Below are 20,048 nucleotides of genomic sequence, written 5' to 3'. Positions count from 1 at the left end.
CACAAATTAATGATCAAGTTACCCCCCCCCCCCCCCAACCCTTCACTTGCACACCTGCAACGCAGACGATCATATTATTGATTAAATATTCATATAGGTCAGTGTTGGGTTTTTTGTTCTTGTTTGTGTTATTGCAGAATCGGTTTTCTCTTATTGCTACACGTGTCTCTTCATTACATTTCACCATCGCCCTACCACCCTGCCCCTCTCGGTATTCCACCCCTCGGTTTTCAGTGGTAAATATTAGTAATCGAATATTGAAGCTACGTTGAGTCAAAGGTCACAGAAGATTTGCATCGTGCAGCACTGCACGAATTGGGTCAAAGGACACAAACGATTTGCGTCGTGCCGCGAAGGAAAGATAATCGCGATCTTGTTTCTCATTGCCTCTCTGTTTTTCATTAGACTTGTCATTCTGCTTGCTCGGCTTTGTCAGATGTCTTCATTTCTTGTTGCTATGTTCTTTGCTTTTTATATTTAGTCAAGTTTTGACTAAATATTTTAACATCGAGGGGGAATCGAAACGAGGGTCGTGGTGTATGTGCGTGTGTGTGTGTGTGTGTGCGTGTGTGCGTGTGTGTGTGTGTGTGTCTGTGTGTGTGTGTAGAGCGATTCAGACTAAACTACTGGACCGATCTTTATGAAATTTGACATGAGAGTTCCTGGGTATGAAATCCCCGAACGTTTTTTTCATTTTTTTTATAAATGTCTTTGATGACGTCATATCCGGCTTTTCGTGAAAGTTGAGGCGGCACTGTCACGCCCTCATTTTTCAACCAAATTGGTTGAAATTTTGGTCAAGTAATCTTCGACGAAGCCCGGACTTCGGTATTGCATTTCAGCTTGCTGGCTTAAAAATTAATTAATGACTTTGGTCATTAAAAATCTGAAAATTGTAAAAAAAAATAAAAATTTATAAAACGATCCAAATTTACGTTTATCTTATTCTCCATCATTTGCTGATTCCAAAAACATATAAATATGTTATATTCGGATTAAAAACAAGCTCTGAAAATTAAATATATAAAAATTATTATCAAAATTAAATTGTCCAAATCAATTTAAAAACACTTTCATCTTATTCCTTGTCGGTTCCTGATTCCAAAAACATATAGATATGATATGTTTGGATTAAAAACACGCTCAGAAAGTTAAAACAAAGAGAGGTACAGAAAAGCGTGCTATCCTTCTTAGCGCAACTACTACCCCGCTCTTCTTGTCAATTTCACTGCCTATGCCGTGAGCGGTGGACTACGAGTATACAGTCTTGCTGCGTTGCATTGCGTTCAGTTTCATTCTGTGAGTTCGACAGCTACTTGACTAAATATTGTATTTTCGCCTTACGCGACTTGTTATATTTAGTCAAGTTTTGACTAAATATTTTAACGTAGAGGGGGGAATCGAGACGAGGGTCGTGGTGTATGTGTGTGTGTCTGTCTGTCTGTGTGTGTGTGTAGAGTGATTCAGACCAAACTACTGGACCGATCTTTATGAAAATTTACATGAGAGTTCCTGGGATTGATATCCCCGAACGTTTTTTTCATTTTTTTTGATAAATGTCTTTGATGACGTCATATCCGGCTTTTCGTGAAAGTTGAGGCGGCACTGTCACGCTCTCATTTTTCAACCAAATTGGTTGAAATTTTGGTCAAGTAATCTTCGACGAAGCCCGGACTTCGGTATTGCATTTCAGCTTGGTGGCTTAAAAATTAATTAATGACTTTGGTCATTAAAAATCGGAAAATTCTAAAAAAAAAATAAAAATTTATAAAACGATCCAACTTTACGTTCATCTTATTCTCCATCATTTTCTGATTCCAAAAACATATAAATATGCTGTATTTGGATTAAAAACAAGCTCTGAAAATTAAATATATAAAAATTATTATCAAAATTAAATTGTCGAAATCAATTTAAAAACACTTTCATCTTATTCCTTGTCGGTTCCTGATTCCAAAAACATATAGATATGATATGTTTGGATTAAAAACACGCTCAGAAAGTTAAAACAAAGAGAGGCACAGAAAAGCGTGCTATCCTTCTTAGCGCAACTACTACCCCGCTCTTCTTGTCAATTTCACTGCCTTTGCCATGAGCGGTGGACTGACGATGCTACGAGTATACGGTCTTGCTGAAAAATGGCATTGCGTTCAGTTTCATTCTGTGAGTTCGACAGCTACTTGACTAAATATTGTATTTTCGCCTTACGCGACTTGTTTATTATTATATTTAGTCAAGTTTTGACTAAATATTTTAACATCGAGGGGGAATCGAAACGAGGGTCGTGGTGTATGTGTGTCTGTCTGTCTGTCTGTCTGTGCGTGTGTGTGTGTGTGTGTGTGTGTGTGTAGAGCGATTCAGACTAAACTACTGGACCGATCTTTATGAAATTTGACATGAGAGTTCCTGGGTATGAAATCCCCGAACGTTTTTTTCATTTTTTTTATAAATGTCTTTGATGACGTCATATCCGGCTTTTCGTGAAAGTTGAGGCGGCACTGTCACGCCCTCATTTTTCAACCAAATTGGTTGAAATTTTGGTCAAGTAATCTTCGACGAAGCCCGGACTTCGGTATTGCATTTCAGCTTGGTGGCTTAAAAATTAATTAATGACTTTGGTCATTAAAAATCTGAAAATTGTAAAAAAAAAATAAAAATTTATAACACGATCCAAATTTACGTTTATCTTATTCTCCATCATTTGCTGATTCCAAAAACATATAAATATGTTATATTTGGATTAAAGGCCAACATCCACAAGAATTTTTCTCCTGGAGCGACCTAAACTTGAACCCGAGGCAGTTCGCCAAAAAGAACCGCCGATCACGAGAAAAGCATGCGTATCGCATGCGAGACGATTTGCAAGCCAGCCAGCGCAGCAGCGGGTGGGGATTTGGTCTCGGCAAAGAAACAAACAATGCAGTGTTTGATCTCGGTGAGACTGAAAGAGAGACAGAGAGCACGAGAGAGAGCGACTCGGACACAGTGATTCAAGGCGCACAACTCTAGTAAAGTTGTCGTAGCACGTCCGCCTATGGCCAAAGTGATCCGGGTTCGATTCCCGGCATGTGTGGTCTATGTTTTTTTGTTTGTTTTTTTTAATTCTTGTTTACTATTGTTTATTATGAACGTTTTTATATTTAGTCAAGTTTTGACAAAATATTTTAACATCGAGGGGGAATCGAAACGAGGGTCGTGGTGTATGTGCGTGTGTGTGTCTGTCTGTCTGTCTGTGTGTGTGTGTAGAGCGATTCAGACTAAACTACTGGACCGATCTTTATGAAACTTGACATGAGAGTTCCTGGGTATGAAATCCCCGAACGTTTTTTTCATTTTTTTGATAAATGTCTTTTATGACGTCATATCCGGCTTTTCGTGAAAGTTGAGGCGGCACTGTCACGCCCTCATTTTTCAACCAAATTGGTTGAAATTTTGGTCAAGTAATCTTTGACGAAGCCCGGGGTTCGGTATTGCATTTCAGCTTGGTGGCTTAAAAATTAATTAATGACTTTGGTCATTAAAAATCTGAAAATTGTAAAAAAAAATAAAAATTTATAAAACGATCCAAATTTACGTTTATCTTATTCTCCATCATTTGCTGATTCCAAAAACATATAAATATGTTATATTCGGATTAAAAACAAGCTCTGAAAATTAAATATATAAAAATTATTATCAAAATTAAATTGTCCAAATCAATTTAAAAACACTTTCCTCTTATTCCTTGTCAGTTCCTGATTCCAAAAACATATAGATATGATATGTTTGGATTAAAAACACGCTCAAAAAGTTAAAACAAAGAGAGGTACAGAAAAGCGTGCTATCGTTCTCAGCGCAACTACTACCCCGCTCTTCTTGTCAATTTCACTGCCTTTGCCGTGAGCGGGTGACTGACGATGCTACGAGTATACGGTCTTGCTGAAAAATGGCATTGCGTTCAGTTTCATTCTGTGAGTTCGACAGCTACTTGACTAAATGTTGTATTTTCGCCTTACGCGACTTGTTTATAATTTCGCTTCACGCGACTTGTTATTTATGTATCCAAAACATCATAGAACGTGGTACAATGCATGAAAACAACGCCGACAGTAAACAGGATGTTATCTGGGCAGTACATTGGGTTGAACTAAAAGAATTCTGCTGAGAATGTACAAAAGAACAAGTCGCGTAAGGCGAAAATACAACTTTTAGTCAAGTAGCTGTCGAACTCACAGAATGAAACTGAACGCAATGCAACGCACAGGGCCGGACTAGGCTAAGAGGAGGGGGGGTGGGTTGCCAGTGGTGGTCCAGGGGGATGTTCCCCCTGGCGGGGTCAAGGGGCAGAGCCCCTTGTGGGGGTCAGGGGGCAAAAACCCCTGAAGCTGATGGGTAGGTCATATTCTTAGATAGGAAAATGGTCGCTCCTTGCATGAAACGGCATAAAATAAACAATAATAAACAATGTTTTAAATAAGTGAGGTACATGTTTAGGCTAGGGGGGTGGGGGGTTGCGCAACCCCCATAACCCCCCCCCCCCCGGTAGTCAGGCCCTGACCGGCTGACGCAGCAAGACCGTACACTCGTAGCATCGTCAGTCCACCGCTCACGGCAAAGGCAGTGAAATTGACAAGAAGAGCGGGGTAGTAGTTGCGCTGAGAACGATAGCACGCTTTTCTGTACCTCTCTTCGTTTTAACTTTCTGAGCGTGTTTTTAATCCAAACATATCATGTCTATATGTTTTTGGAATCAGGAACCGACAGGGAATAAGATGAAAGTGTTTTTAAATTGATTTCGAACATTTAATTTTGATCATAATTTTTATATTTTTAATTTTCAGAGCTTGTTTTTAATCCAAATATAAAATATTTATATGTTTTTGGAATCAGAAAATGATGGAGAATAAGATGAACGTAAATTTGAATCGTTTTTATAAAAAAAATATTTTTTTTACAATTTTTCAGATTTTTAATGACCAATGTCATTAATTAATTTTTAAGCCACCAAGCTGAAATGCAATACCGAAGTCCGGGCTTCGTCGAAGATTACTTGACCAAAATTTCAACCAATTTGGTTGAAAAATGAGAGCGTGACAGTGCCGCCTCAACTTTCACGAAAAGCCGGATATGACGTCACTAAAGACATTTCTCAAAAAAAAGAAAAAACATTCGGGGATATCAATCCCAGGAACTATTATGGAAAAATTCATAAAGATCGGTCCAGTAGTTTGGTCTCAATCGCTCTACACACGCGCACACACACACACACACACACACACACACACACACACACACACACACACACACACACACACACACCACACACACACACACACACACACACTTTGGTCATTAAAAATCTGAAAATTGTAAAAAAAAAATAAAAAATTATAAAACGATTCAAATTTACGTTCATCTTATTCTCCATCATTTTCTGATTCCAAAAACATATAAATATGTTATATTTGGATTAAAAACAAGCTCTGAAAATTAAAAATATAAAAATTATTATCAAAATTAAATTGTCGAAATCAATTTAAAAACACTTTCATCTTATTCCTTGTCGGTTCCTGATTCGTGAAAGCGAAATTACAACATTTAGTCAATCTGTCGAACCCACAGAATAAAACTGCACGCACTGCAGTGTTTTCAGTCACGAGAATAAAACAGCTTCGTCAATCCACGCGGCAAGGAAGTCGCTCAATTTTTGCGTGCAACACGAAGTAAACAGACATGCAAGAATAGCGACGGGTTCAAGTTTAGGTCGCTCCAGGAGAAAAATTCTTGTGGATGTTGGCCTTTAACAACAAGCTCTGAAAATTTACAAAGAGAGGTACAGAAAAGCGTGCTATCCTTCTTAGCGCAACTACTACCCCGCTCTTCTTGTCAATTTCACTGCCTTTGCCATGAGCGGTGGACTGACGATGCTACGAGTATACGGTCTTGCTGAAAAAGGGCAGCTACTTGACTAAATATTGTATTTTCGCCTTACGCGACTTGTTTTTATTTGCGCTTAGTTTATCGATACAACGTCTTGTGCACGGGTCAAAATGTGTGTGTCAGGGGTCAATTGGTTTGACTTAAACTTGACGTTCGTGTTTCTCCAAACAGAGATACACGCACTCCATGACTTTGTGAGAAGATAAAACATATCGATAGGTTTCATTTGTTTGCGATAAAGCATAAATGTATGACCTTTGATGAGGTAGTTTTGTTTTTTGTTTACATTTGCCAGTTTGCCAGTTCGTATTTGGAACTTGGCGAAGCAGTGTCGTCTGTTTAGGTCTGGGGAAACGCCAATGAAAAGAGCCGAAGAATCCTCGAGCGTTTCTATTGGGTTTGCTTTTGATTATCCATGTAATAGGGCTTCCTGCAACTATGGTAACCGGGGATTTATTCCCCGGGGAACATGACATTTATTTCCCAGGTGCTTGTGAATGAAAACTCGTGAAAATGATGACAATGGTGCTTATTGGCTCTTTCTACCATGAGATATGGTCACTTTTAGTGGTTCACTACCTTATTTTGGTCACATTTCATAAGGGTCAAAGTGACCTTGACCTTGATCATATGTGACCAAATGTGTCTTATGATGAAAGCATAACATGTGCCCCACATAATTTTTAAGTTTGAAACAGTTATCTTCCATAGTTCAGGGTCAAGGTCACTTCAAAATATGTATACAATCCAACTTTGAAGAGCTCCTGTGACCTTGACCTTGAAGCAAGGTAAACCAAACTGGTATCAAAAGATGGGGCTTACTTTGCCCTATATATCATATATAGGTGAGGTATTAAATCTCAAAAACTTCAGAGAAAATGGGAAAAATGGGAAAAATAGCTGTTTTTTAGACAACATTTATGGCCCCTGCGACCTTGACCTTGAAGCAAGGTCAAGATGCTATGTATGTTTTTTGGGGCCTTGTCATCATACACCATCTTGCCAAATTTGGTACTGATAGACTGAATAGTGTCCAAGAAATATCCAACGTTAAAGTTTTCCGGCCGGACGGACGGACGGACGGGGGGGGGGGGGGGGGGGGGGGGGGGGGGGGGACGGACGGACGGACGACTCGGGTGAGTACATAGACTCACTTTTGCTTCGCATGTGAGTCAAAAAGGAAGTGAACAACAGCAAAAGTTCATCATCTACCCACCTTAATGTACCTGAGAACAAAGTGGACAACCTTGTTCCTGTTACCAAAGTGAACAACAGCAAAAGTTCATCTTCAACTCAAATTGTACAGTACATGAGAACGAAGTGAACAACAGCAAACGTTCATCTTCTAATCTACTCACCATGCACCTCCAAACAAAGTGAGCAACAGTAAAAGTGACCATTAGGCAGTAACAGTTCATCTTCAACTCACCTTGTACCTGAGGACAAAGTGGACGTCCGGCTCGCTATCGGCAGCCACCGTGGCCATGAGCCGCGTGTCCAGGGCGTGACGTGTCCTGTCCAGCGCCAGCACCCCCACCTCTGTCCCGTCCGTCAGAAACCCAAGGACCAAGGGATGACGCCCCCTGGGTCAAAACACTATACATTAATTGGATCTGTGATCCAAACATGGCTTTTGGTCAATCGAGATGGAAGTTTATTCCACAAGCCCGTAGGGCGAGTGGAATAAACTGCCATCGAGATTGACCAAAAGGCATGTTTGGATCACAGATCCAATTAACATATATATCTCGACATTCACTGGTCTTAGGGTTTTTGTTTTCAAAGAAGAAAGAAACTTGCTTGATAGGCTGGGAAGCGTTTGGATGTGTGCGAAGTAATTGCTATAAAATTCATTTTAGGTGCAGTTGATTCATTTCAGTGTGCCTGCACACATCTAATCGAGTTGGCCGGGAAAAAAACCATGCGATGAGTCCGAAATATCGTACATTTTATTTTAGTTTTCGGAGCGACAGTTTTTCACAAGCTACCCAAGGAAACTATTCAATAACATCACACGATAGCTTAATCAGCATGGCGTAAGCAGTTTATTGGTCTCATCTATGTATAGATATATTTGTTTGTTTCCCAGGGGCGCATTTCACTGCTCGCATTATAATGATTATTAGGCGATTGCAGATTCAGTCTTTGTCTATGTGCCTTGTGAAATTATGTCCATTGAGAACAACGTGGATCGTGCATACATGTGACTGTTAGGTAATAAGTTTTTTTTCCATGTTCAGCTTCACCTACTTACGTTGCGTTTATTTATTAATCTGTGCATTTGTTAGTGGATATGTACATGTATTTCTTTCAAGGTTACCTAACATTATATCAGTGCAATAGGACAAGCAATCATTCAGCTCAGTAGGCCAAACACTGTTATTGCACCATTGCAGTTTGCACTTGGCGTGCAAATGCACCGATCATTCGGTTCACGGTTTCTGATCGATACCCTCAGCCACCTTGGCTGTAGCTGTTCTTACACAGAGGTACGGAAATTTGAAGTGAATGCTGCGCAATCATATGGCATTGATCTCCCACCTACTACTGTGTATGCCTGCCTGTGCAGAAATCCCCGACGCAATGCAGTCTGTCACAGACGTTGCATTCCATTCTAGCGAGCAACAAACGCAGCACAAAGAGTTGAGCGTGGCAAGGCAGAAGCGAGATCACACAGACATTCAGCTGATCTTGAGATATCTGCTTGATAGGAACCCTTTCACTGTGGATACAGCCCTCCGATCCATTTCAAGCGGAAAAGAAGCTGAAGCTACTGTGAATGCAGAACAAGCAAAAGGCGTAGGAAAGAAGATTCTGAGCAGCATGATCGGAAATAATGTTGTGGATTTCACCTTTAAAAAGAAGGATCAAGCTGTAACCATGGCTCTGAAAGCCAAGTCGTCCAATCTGCACGATGATCTAGTACATGTTCACTCCATGCTGTTGTTCCAGAGACTAGTGACAACTGTGAAGAACACCAACGGATGTCTTGAGGACGCCTTTGCCTTTGAGATGTGCAGTGTCCCAGCATCGCTGTTTGATTCGGGTGGTCTGCCAAGACAAGGTACCAAGGCTGCACTGGCAACTTACATCTGGACTTCAACAAAGCAGGTAAATGGTGTTATTCCTGATGATGTAACATATGTCATCGATGGTGGCTTGCTGTTGCACCTTCTGCCCTGGTGCCGTGGTTCAACATACAACCAGCTTACTCAGAGTTACGCAGACTTTCTCATTCGTCATTTTGGCAAAGGAACTGTTGTTTTTGATGGATACAGCTGCGGACCTACCACCAAAGATGCAGCCCATTTGTGAAGAACAAGCAGAGCCAATACAGCATGTGCCATCACTTTTGAGGGTGACATGGTCCTGTGCGAACCAAAGGAGCGCTTCCTGACGAATCCAAACAACAAACAGCGGTTCATCAACCTCCTTAGTTCCCGTTTTTCACAGCACGGCTTTGACACTGTCCATACAACTGCTGATGCTGATAGGCTCGTCGTAAAGACTTCTCTGGAATTGGCAAGGATGGGAAACGTGATTCTGGTTGGCGAGGACACCGATCTTCTCATCCTTCTGTTGTACCATCTTACGCCAGATCACTGCCCCGTCTTCTTCACATCAGTGAGATCATCGACAGCAAAATCAGCTGCAAAAGTGTGGGACATCAGAAAAGTCCAGACTGTTCTTGGATCTCAAGTTTGTGAGAACATCCTGTTTGCGCACGCCTTTGGTGGATGCGATACAATTAGCAGTCCATTCGGGATTGGAAAACGAAATTGACCCAGTCAACAGTGTTCGTGCAGCAGGCCCATGTCTTCAGCGCCAGTCCTTGCAGAGACACTTGTGACAGGGGAGGCTACCGCTCCTTTCACAGCAGACTCTGCACCCGAGTTGTTGGCCTTTAAAAGTCAACACCGGTGTATTGTAGAATTCTGTTTGTGATGGGGTCTGGTGGTTTCCGATTGTCTGTATGTTCATGGAAACCTTCGGGTTTGCATAACAGTTTTTATAAGGCTAAGAAATTAGCCCTAACATTTTCAATCCTGTTTGATTGCACTTCGCCTCCCGAGGTGATCGTAGTGTTTCGGCACTCGGTTACATCTGGTGCTTGCGAGCAGGGATGGGACTCGGCATGATATGTTCAGGTAATGGCATAATATGACCACTGAACATTTTCGTGCTGTTCCCATTCTGCGAACTTGGGATGGACAGTGGTCCCCCGGTTCGGAACTTCGGGACGAAGTTCATTCAAACGGGGGCGATTGTGACAGGGGAGGCTTCCGCTCCTTTCACAGCAGACTCTGCACCCGAGTTGTTGGCCTTTAAAAGTCAACACCGGTGTATTGTAGAATTCTGTTTGTGATGGGGTCTGGTGGTTTCCGATTGTCTGTATGTTCATGGAAACCTTCGGGTTTGCATAACAGTTTTTATAGGGCTAAGAAATTAGCTCTAACATTTTCAATCCTGTTTGATTGCACTTCGCCTCCCGAGGTGATCGTAGTGTTTCGGCACTCGGTTACACACTGATGAGCTGATAGGAGCAGGAGAAAGGGCCTTTGTAGAACTCTATGGGGGGAAAGAAAGAGACACTTTGAACTTCCTCCGCTACATCAAGTACATTCAGAAAGTCTCTACATGTACCTCATCGTTTCAGCCCTGCAAACTCCCACCTACATCAGCAGCAGCTAAATTCCATTCCATGAGAACATACTTCCAGGTGCAAGAATGGATGCACTTGCATCAAGAACAGTTCCTCCTGGATCCGATGGACTGGGGATGGGAGATTGTTCAAGGCGCCATGCTTCCTATTCTCATTGACATTGCTGCTGCTCCTGGTGATCTACTCGATGTCATCCGATGCAATTGCAAGACAGAGTGTCGAACAGCAAGATGTTCATGCCGAAAACACGGCCTCGTGTGTACGTCTGGCTGTGGAGAGTGCAGAGGGGAGAGCTGTGCCAACACTGTGACCGAGGTTGCCTGTGTAGGTACATCAGACGATGAAGACGGGCTTTAGCGTAAGTACGAGGTCATGTTGAATAGAGTGTGCGTGTGCATGTTCACATGTGTAATGCAACAGTAACGGGTAAAGGAGGGAGAATATCAGCACAGTAATTGTCAACTCACATACCTGTCAAACGCGACCCGGGAGACGCGCCCTGTGAAACCACACCGAATGCGCTAGATTTGAGCTTCGGCTACGTTATTTCGCGCTAAATAAATGCAATTGAACCTATTTATCAACTGAATGTGCTTTTCTTACATACTATATGAGTGACATATGGCACATCCCTTAAAATAAGACATGTTATAGACGTGAGAAGTGAGGGACGGAGCATATTCGGAATACCGTTATTGCGCAGTTGTCATCATTCTTTAAAAGCTTCAAAAATATAGTTCGCATGGGAAAACGTTGGCCAACTCGGTTTTACCTGATCAATGGATGCATGTAGAGTACAAAAAAGGTGAAATAAATTTTATAGCAATTTGTTCACACAGGAGGTGAAATCTGATGAAATCTGCCTAGCCTATGAACACGGACCACTTCTCCGAGCAAAATCAACAAACCTAATCACTCGCATTCCACCTCAAGGTCTCGGCCAACCAAGACTATGGCATACTCGTAGCAAAGCCGCCGAATGGTACCGTAAACCAAGAATAGTGACGTAAGAGAATAGAATGTCGTCTTTTGATTTGGAACGTGACGTGTTTCAGAACTTCTTCTGGACAACTCGGATGGTCTTCTGCGTAGTGGTTGGCACGAGATTCTTTTTCTTCTTCGACAGTTCATCCTCCGATACTGTAGCAAAACGTTTCATCTTTTTTTCACTTTCGAGTATGCGGACGACTGAACTTGACCGCTAAAAAGTAGTCCTTTCGGTATTATTACGAGTCTGAACATGAGGTCTGAACATTGTTTTTAGGCAGGATCTAGGTGAAAGCGAGGCTGTTCTTATCTCTGTGTACAGTCCAGAGAGAGATAAATACAGGTCGAGACATTGTGTTTATTTCATGATGTAGGATGAAGACAAGAAAAAAAATGTTTGACTAAATGTAACAAGCCGCGTGAAGCGATATAAAAACATTTAGTCAAAATCAACACCACAAACCAGTCATCGCCGAGACTACAATCAGATAGTCTCGGGTAACCATACCAAAGACCGAGACGGGTCACGCTCGCCTCCGCGAAGCACACTTCCGTCGTACTTACTGAACCTATTTTCTTTCATTCTGAGCACAGTTTTAGAGTAAACATGACATATCTATATATTTTTGAATTCAGAAGAAGATGAGGAATACAATGAGATCATTTTTTAATCTGTTTCTGAAAATTCGATTTTAATGACAACTTTAATTAGCAAACTCATCAATTAATTTTTAAGCCTCCAAGCTGAAATGCAATACCTAAGTCCGGGCTTTGTCGAAGATTACTTGACCAAAATTTCAACCAATTTGGTTTAACAATGAGAGCGTGACAGTGTCGCCTCAACTTTCACGAAAAGCCGGATATGACGTCATCAAAGACATTTATCAATAAACCGAAAAAAACGTCTGGGGATGCCATTCTCAGGATCTCTCATGTCAAAATTCATGAAGATCGGTCCAGTAATTGTCTCTGAATCGCTCTACACACACACACACACACACACAAACGCACACACACACACACACACACACACACAAACGCACACACACACACACACACATAGACACACATACACCACGACCCTCATCTCGATTCCCCCCTCTACGTTAAAACATTAAGTCAAAACTTGACTAAATGTAAAAAGAGCACAATTTGATACTTTGAGGCTTCCAGACAGACGGCATAATAAGCCATTCTCACCGTGTTACTTCAATTGATTACTTGTTGTCAACGATTTTATTTTCAAGTTTCAGATTAGGTTGGTTTGCTCGTTTACGTCTTTGTTGCGATATGTACCAGTGATGTTTCACATAAAACAACCATCAGTATAACCCTTTTAACCCACAAACCCTTTTCAAGTGTACATGAACATGAAAAAAAACCCCACCCAAAAGCCTTGGTAACTGGATGGTCGATGCCGATCTGTTACACATTACGTTTTTCCATTCACTAACGAATCAGAAAACATTGACGAAATAGACAAAGCAAGAAGGTATGCGCAGCAGTCAACCGAGAGACAGATCCAGCAGTGATCTGACAACAAACACAGACAAGAAAAGCAAATGCTTCCACGGCTCTCCTTCATCATTTCCCATTACAGTGTAAGCCCCCTCTCAAGACCCCTCCTTCTGTCCCCTTAAATAACACGTACTCCCTCCCCTTTAAGACCCCCCACCCCTCCTCACCCGATGGAAGATTCCCTCCCTTCTTACCCCCCCCCCCCTCCCACAACCATCCTACCCAATTAAATGAAAATCGCGCTTTTCTTACAGCCTACACTCACGTGCGACTAATGTTGAATTCCATGGATCTTGCTGGCATGACAATCTTGCCGTACTGACGTCGCATTGTCCAGGGCATGTCCAGAATCTGACGTAGCCACGTGCGCCACCTCCTGCTGCCCCCTCCCTCCTGCCACCACCCTTCCTCGCCCTCCGAGTCGCCCCCGCTTACGATTTTCGGCGCTGTCACCTGGTGAGAAAATCAATAATTCTAAAGTGCCTTTTATCACTTTCAGATTTTCAGCAACGCTTTAAACGTTGAATTATCAGCCACAACCTCGTTTCCATTTCGAACACGATTCTCTGCCAGATCTGGACAGACGTGCATGGAGTAAATCTCGCTAATGTCATAAATAAGGCCTTTGTAAAGGTCTCACAGAACTTCCAACAAAAGTCCTCCTGGTCTTGGGACCCTCTGAAGCTTCACCGTGGAGTCCTCCTTGGACCCCTAACAATTAAAATTGAAGGTTCCTCTGTGTAAAGTAGGCCACCCCCCCCCCCCCCCCCTGTTGGTGTTACATTTGCTGCTGATAAAGAGGAACAACATCTTTCCAGCAAAATCTGAAGGGAACAAAGAAAATTCCTCAGAAACAAAGAACCAACCTAATAAAGAAACAACCATTGATTAAAAAGTTCTCTCTGGTTTTAGACCATTTCAGCAACATAATTATGGTCAATCAAGGGCCTTCGAGCGGTCTTTTTGGTGGGCTTTTAATCGTAGTTTTCTTAGTTAATTGTTTTTATTAATACACAAAGTAACGAATCGATTAAACACATTTCATGATTCGATGCCCGCACCTTGCAGCTCCAAGGCCAGTCAGCCGCGGCGGGGTCCTCGGAGTCAGTGAGCAGATCCAGCTCACCGGGGCCTTCCGCCAAGTCCTCCTTGCTGTTCATCTTCCTGCCAAGTTCCCGCACCAGGGCCTTCCAGGTTGGCACAGTGTGATCCACCATCCTTCTGGGTCCAGCTCTGTCCTGCTTGGTGGGCTTGGTGTCCGGTGGAGGGCCGAGGATGTCCCGCAGACGGACCCCGTACAGCGACGCGTAGTAGTCCAGGTCGTGGAACAGGATGGAGCTGGTTTTCACCACCTTTTACACACAATTCGTGTTGAATTATATTTCATTTTGTTTGTTTGTTATTATTGTGTGTAAATTGTTTCACGTCAGTACATGGCCAATAGAGGAGCACAAATGGTGTAGTTTCATAGTCTAATGTATGGTGTTTGTTCCTATGAAACACGTTTCCAAGGATTGGGGGCAAACATTTTATCACTTTTGAAATGTTTTCCTCCTAAACATTTGAGAAAATGTGCCTATATTTTGCTAAAACTTGGCATGCAAGTTTGTTATTTACATCACCGTGCAAACTCTTAAGAAGATGGGTTGATAAACACGCCACGCCACGTGCCCCCTTTAAGAGAGGATGTTACAACTATCCCTGAAATCTAACTTACAAACCCTAATTTTCTATTAGATTATTTAGGTCAGTGTAATAAAAATCTGAAAAACAACGACTGAACGAGGACGTGCTACCACAAGTGACACAACATGTCTACCTCCACAATACATTCATAATCACCTCTTCACGGCCTCCCATACAGCGTAGGCGGCGACGTATCTGGTCGATAGCAATCTGTTCCAGAAAGTAACTGTTGGAGAACACGTCCTGGAAGAGGTCCCGTTCGTTCATGTCGTGGATGGAAGGGAACACATCCATAGGGACAGGCGGTTCTTCCGAGTCATCCTCACCGTCCCGCAAGGTCTCCGGGAACAGGACGTCTGGGGAGTCTGGACGCTCTTCGGAACTCTGTCCTTGCTCCGACGACGTTGTGGGTATTGCTGACGACCCATCTCCCGCTGCGCGTGTGAAGTCGGGGTAGCTCAGGGACACATCCGAATACTGAGAGTCGTCCGGCTCCGAACGGTAAGGACGTCCATGGCCAACGACCCGAGAGGCTTTCGACAGCGTGGTTGGGAAAGCCACGGATGTATCTCGTTCTGGGACGATGGACAGGTCAGGGTACTGGCGGTCAAAATTCTTCTGCACCTCCATCCCTCCTCCCACTCCTGCTGCTGTTTCTGTAGTTGCAGTGGAGCCTGGAGTAGGCAGAAGACCAATCCTTGCTGCAGCAGGCCTGAACATTGCGCACGCTGCAGGTTCGTCAGGTTCACGGGTATCTTCCCAAACTCCGAAAGACCGCACGTGCACGTCGCCAACCGCAGCGCGCAGAAAACCAGGGGCAAGACACTCGTGCAGGCCAGTGAAGGAAGAAGCGGCGGAGGCGTTGGGCGACAGCTGGTGGAAGCTCTCATAGTTGTGTACGCTGCTTGAGCGCGAGGTATCCGTGGTGAGGGAAAAAGCGTCATCGGCCATGTGTTCACTGCGCTGCTCAGAGGGAGAGCTCTGCGTGATGTCCGAATCTGAAGATTTCGGGACGGCAACGACTACTGATTTTTGCCTGATTTTCACCGTATGCTCTTGGTGCTGCCAGGGCTCGTCCTCCTTCGCCGCCAACCCTTCCCGCGGTAGACCTGAAAAGCTAGCCGCCGCACCGAACTGTGGTTTCACATCTTTAAATCTGTCCTCGGACGCTTCCGCTTGTTTCAGCTTGGAAACTGCGCTCTTAACATCAAGGAAGTCTTTCTGAGAGGTGCTGGGCTTGACTGAACCCGGCGCTTGCGGTCGTTTCGGTACCAGGAACTCCAGAGTTTGGGGGCTGTCAACGGTTGAAGTGACCGGCAGTCCGTAAACGTCCTTCGTAACTGGATGGGTTTGTCCCCAAACATGTGAGGGAACCACGCTATCAGGCGTTCCGGAGCCCTGGTAGGCAGGTATCCAGTTCTTGTAAGCATCACTGGAAGTTGGCCATGAAAACTGACCCTCGCCGACTTCGGTAGTTTTTGCGCCATCAGGTTTCATTTTCATGTCCGCAGGAGTGAAACTACTGTCTACGTAGACCTCTGAATTAGGGTTTGATAGCATCGATAAGTCGTTGGTCGCCTTGTGACCAATTCCAGTGCCTGCTGCTCTTGGAAGTTTGTCCGCAGCTGGGGCTGATGTAGTGGGGCTGTTGAATGATGTCTGATGAGAGTGCCCGTTTAAACCTTCGTTGTCCATGCTGGTCATGTCAAACCAATCTTTTATGGTTGTCGACTCCACATTTGCTGGAGAAGCTACCGGCTGGGAACCAGCTATTCCAGACTCGTATCTCATTGCCTGAGTTTGATGTTTGTTCTCTGACCTACCAGAAACCGCAAGGAGGTTGGACCCACTCTTCGAACAGGCCACCCCCGCTTGGTTTTCGTTCAGGCCATGTGGCTGGCTCTGTTTGCTGACAGCCGCAGCAGCTTTTGGCTTCAACAGGTGACTGGTGAGCGGGTTGAAGAACTCGGGAGGCGGGAAAAAGGGCGGGGGGTCGCTCTCAGGATCGACGAGACCCTGTGCTACGGCCGCCTGCCACATCCAGCCTGTCAGCGCCTCGTATAGAACGTTGGCGTCCACTCGCGGGTTGGCGACTGCGGCTGGGGGGGCAGGGCTCGGTACGGGAGCTTGTGAAGCTCTGTCCGCAATACTGCTGTTGTTGTACAGCTCCTCCAGGAACTGGTGCGCTGCCCCCAACACGTCGAAATTACCCTTTTCCGCCTGTGGCTCACGTTGAGAAGATTGCGGCCTGGTAGGGTCATCTGCACCGGCAAACTGGGCAAACTGTGGCTGGCCCAGTGATGGGAACTGTTCGTGGTATGCCTCCTTCGTTTTGTGTGTGGGCGTGGTTTTTCCTTTCTCTTCATTGGAAAATGCCTGCGGAGACATGCCTTTTGGAAGACACAACAGGACGGCATCCTCCACCTGCGTGCCAGTGTTTCCACTTCGTGCAATATCTGCCCACCTCATGCTGGCTTTGCTGCCTCTGCTTCCAGCGTCCAACGACGGGGACAGTCCCGTGTAGCTTCCTGGATCTACACTTCCCCATTCACACACAGAGACAGACTGAGCCCCGCCTGCCAAAGCGACAGCGTCGAGAATTTCGCCCGGCAAGTAGCTGACTGCTGACTCAAGTGGAACCGCTTCGTTTCTCGTCGTGAATCCACCCTCCTGCTGCTGCTGCAGCTGGTGATCAGAGTCGCTGCTACTGCGAGCGTGTTCGGCCGAGCTGAGATGGAGCGAATATCTTATCTTAGCCGGATAGCATCGCTTTCCACCCACCATCACCCACTCATCCTCGTTGCCCGTGGGGTCAGAGGTGGCACCGGGTAGGAGGGAGACCAACGCAGGGTCAGGGACGTCCTGTACCCCATCAGGTCCCACCGTCAGCGGTATGTCATCCAGAGCGTCCAGAGGTTTCGATTTGGTCTTTGTCACTTCACCGCCGGTCGCCCCTTCTTTGGCGGTGGACTCTTCCTGAGGGTCTCCGGCCCGAGTCTTCATCTTCTGCTTGAGTCGCTGCTGTCGTTTCTTCTCCCGCTTCTTCTCCTTGCGGCTCTTCTCTCGCTCCTCTAATTCCAGCAGTTCGCGCACCTGGAAGAAAAAGTAGTCAGCAAAACGGCTATTAATTATTACCACAATCACCATCACACAAACCTCACCACACACATCAGACAAACACTGTGACAAAATCACATGAAATCAAAAACCACCTCACAATCACCACTGTCAACAATCACACGCATAAAACACCGACGTATACCTTCTCCTCGTGGTCCTTGTTTTCCAGGGTGTTGAAGAAGATGATGAAGCGCTCAACGATGGCCACGCGGTCCAGCTTGACCTCCCGCGGACTGCTGCACACCTCCTGCTGCACCAGACTGACCAGCTGCAGCAGCTCGCGGTACGACGTCAGGCGACGCAGGTGTGATGCAAGCCGTTGCTGGTTGCAGGACTCGGCGAACCACTTCTTGCCCAAGGGCGTCTCTGCCATGGCCATGACGGGCAGCAGGATGAAGGCCGTGTTGAAGTCCAGCTGCTGTTGCCGGGTTTGAAGCTGGCCTTGCACGTGCCCTTGCATGTGTCCCAGCTCCTGAGGAAAGAGATAAAGTTGTCTGTTTAATGTGGAGACAAAAATGATGATGATTTGAAAAATATCGAAAATATGGAACGATAATTCGCTAAAGCCCGTACTTAATTGAGCCCGAAGTCGACTTCGTGCGGCCAGCTTCGCGAAGTATACTTCGCGTAGTCGACTTGGCCCAGTCAAGGACAGTCTTTATGGAGAAAAAAAAGATGATTCTTTGAATGTCGAACAAAAATGGAACGATGATTGTGTTTAACTGCCCATCTATCTGCAGATGACCCTAATTTGGCGTAGGTGTAGGTGTCCTAGCTCCTGGGAAGAAAGAATGTTCAGTTTGTTGAATGTGAAGTAAGAATGTTGATGTTTTGCAGAATATTGAAGGGAAGTGAAACGATACTTGCTGTGTTTTGAGATTACTGTTGCTTGAAAATTCGTTCCCTCCCTGTGCAAAATGAGCAGCAGCAATAGTCGCACTACTGAGGCGTGTGCATGTTTGGGTGTAATCAGCTACCTGCACTTGTGCTAGAATGACCGGAGTCTTTCACGTACCACAGCGGTTACACAGAGGTGAGACAGGGATACCGTCTCTGAGTCTGCATATACAGTAGACCCGTATCAGTCCCGGCCTAAATTCGAAATCATGACCAAAGCATCGCCAGTCTAGTGCTCTACTGTGCACCCAAAGATGACCAGTGTTTTATGAAATATCAGAGTCGTGCATCTGAAGCCAATCGTTCATGTGGTGACATGTTCTCATCAAATCGTCTCCCTGTCACACTGTCTATTCTTGGACATTCTCAATTATTCTCTGTATATGTTCAAAGGACAGGTTGGAAGATTAGGCTAAGCCTAAAACCTTTACCCTTTTTGCAATAAAGTTGTGAGATCTGAGTTCCTACACTTCACCTTGCTTTCCAGGTTGCTGTTATGCTGCACGTGCGAATCTTGACCGCTCCGGCTTTCCAGTCGGTCAAGGACGGCCTCGGGACCACGACTGTCCAGGAACTGTTTGACGAAGCGTTCGTCGGGTACGGGGAAGGGGCTGTACATCAGGTCACAGCACACCAGGCAGCTCTGCACCGCGATCTCTGAAGCAAGTCCGCGTCTGCCCAGCACCTGAAAAGGTGAGCCGTTGATTTTGTCCCCACGGAAAGAAAAGGAATCCGGAGATTACAGTTTACTGTTTATTAATTTTCTTCAATTTTTAGCCCAAGAAAGCAAGTAGACAATATTTACGTGTACGCTTAATCATGCTCAGCAAGTAGAGATGCGTGACATACAAACTTAATAAGCATATATAGAAAATAAAAAAGTTAGTTATCAAATAAGTTAGATAGTAGTGATCGTTCTTTGACGCATTGAAATTCACGATTACTCTTACAAGGAAAGAGTAGGTCAAGTAACCCTTTCGAATGTAATGTTGGCACGAAGGGTACAAATTGGCCCCTTGATTAAAAAAAGGACCTTCAATTCTAACATTTCTCGGTCTTGGCATTTGATGAAACATGTTTTTGTCACCATACTTCATGTAAACTTCAACAGCTGCACACTCCTCGCACGTTCGGATCACATCTGTCTGTCTAGTCTGTCTGTCTGTCTGTCTGTCTGTCTTTCTCTCGGTCTGTCCGTCTGTCTCTCTCTCTCACACACACACACACACACACACACACACTCTCTCACACACACACA

General features: G+C 44.6%; 1 protein-coding gene across 2 annotated transcripts in view; it reads right to left on the bottom strand.

Annotated features, from left to right (window-relative positions):
- LOC138968557 (uncharacterized) overlaps positions 1-20,048 on the bottom strand; it is a 45,037-nt gene that overhangs the window by 10,038 nt on the left and 14,951 nt on the right. For both annotated transcript variants that reach the window (XM_070341136.1, XM_070341143.1), the window contains exons 10-15: positions 19,266-19,475; positions 18,036-18,365; positions 14,930-17,866; positions 14,149-14,439; positions 13,353-13,540; positions 7,349-7,502 (exon numbers count right to left, since the gene is read on the bottom strand). In XM_070341136.1, coding sequence (XP_070197237.1) covers positions 7,349-7,502; positions 13,353-13,540; positions 14,149-14,439; positions 14,930-17,866; positions 18,036-18,365; positions 19,266-19,475 — 4,110 coding nt within the window. The remainder of the gene's footprint in view (positions 1-7,348; positions 7,503-13,352; positions 13,541-14,148; positions 14,440-14,929; positions 17,867-18,035; positions 18,366-19,265; positions 19,476-20,048) is intronic.

The sequence above is a fragment of the Littorina saxatilis genome, linkage group LG1 (genome assembly GCF_037325665.1).
Source record: "Littorina saxatilis isolate snail1 linkage group LG1, US_GU_Lsax_2.0, whole genome shotgun sequence".
Lineage (NCBI taxonomy): Eukaryota > Metazoa > Mollusca > Gastropoda > Littorinimorpha > Littorinidae > Littorina > Littorina saxatilis.
The sequence above is the reverse complement of the archived record's forward strand: the minus strand, read 5'-3'. Positions and strand labels throughout refer to the sequence as shown.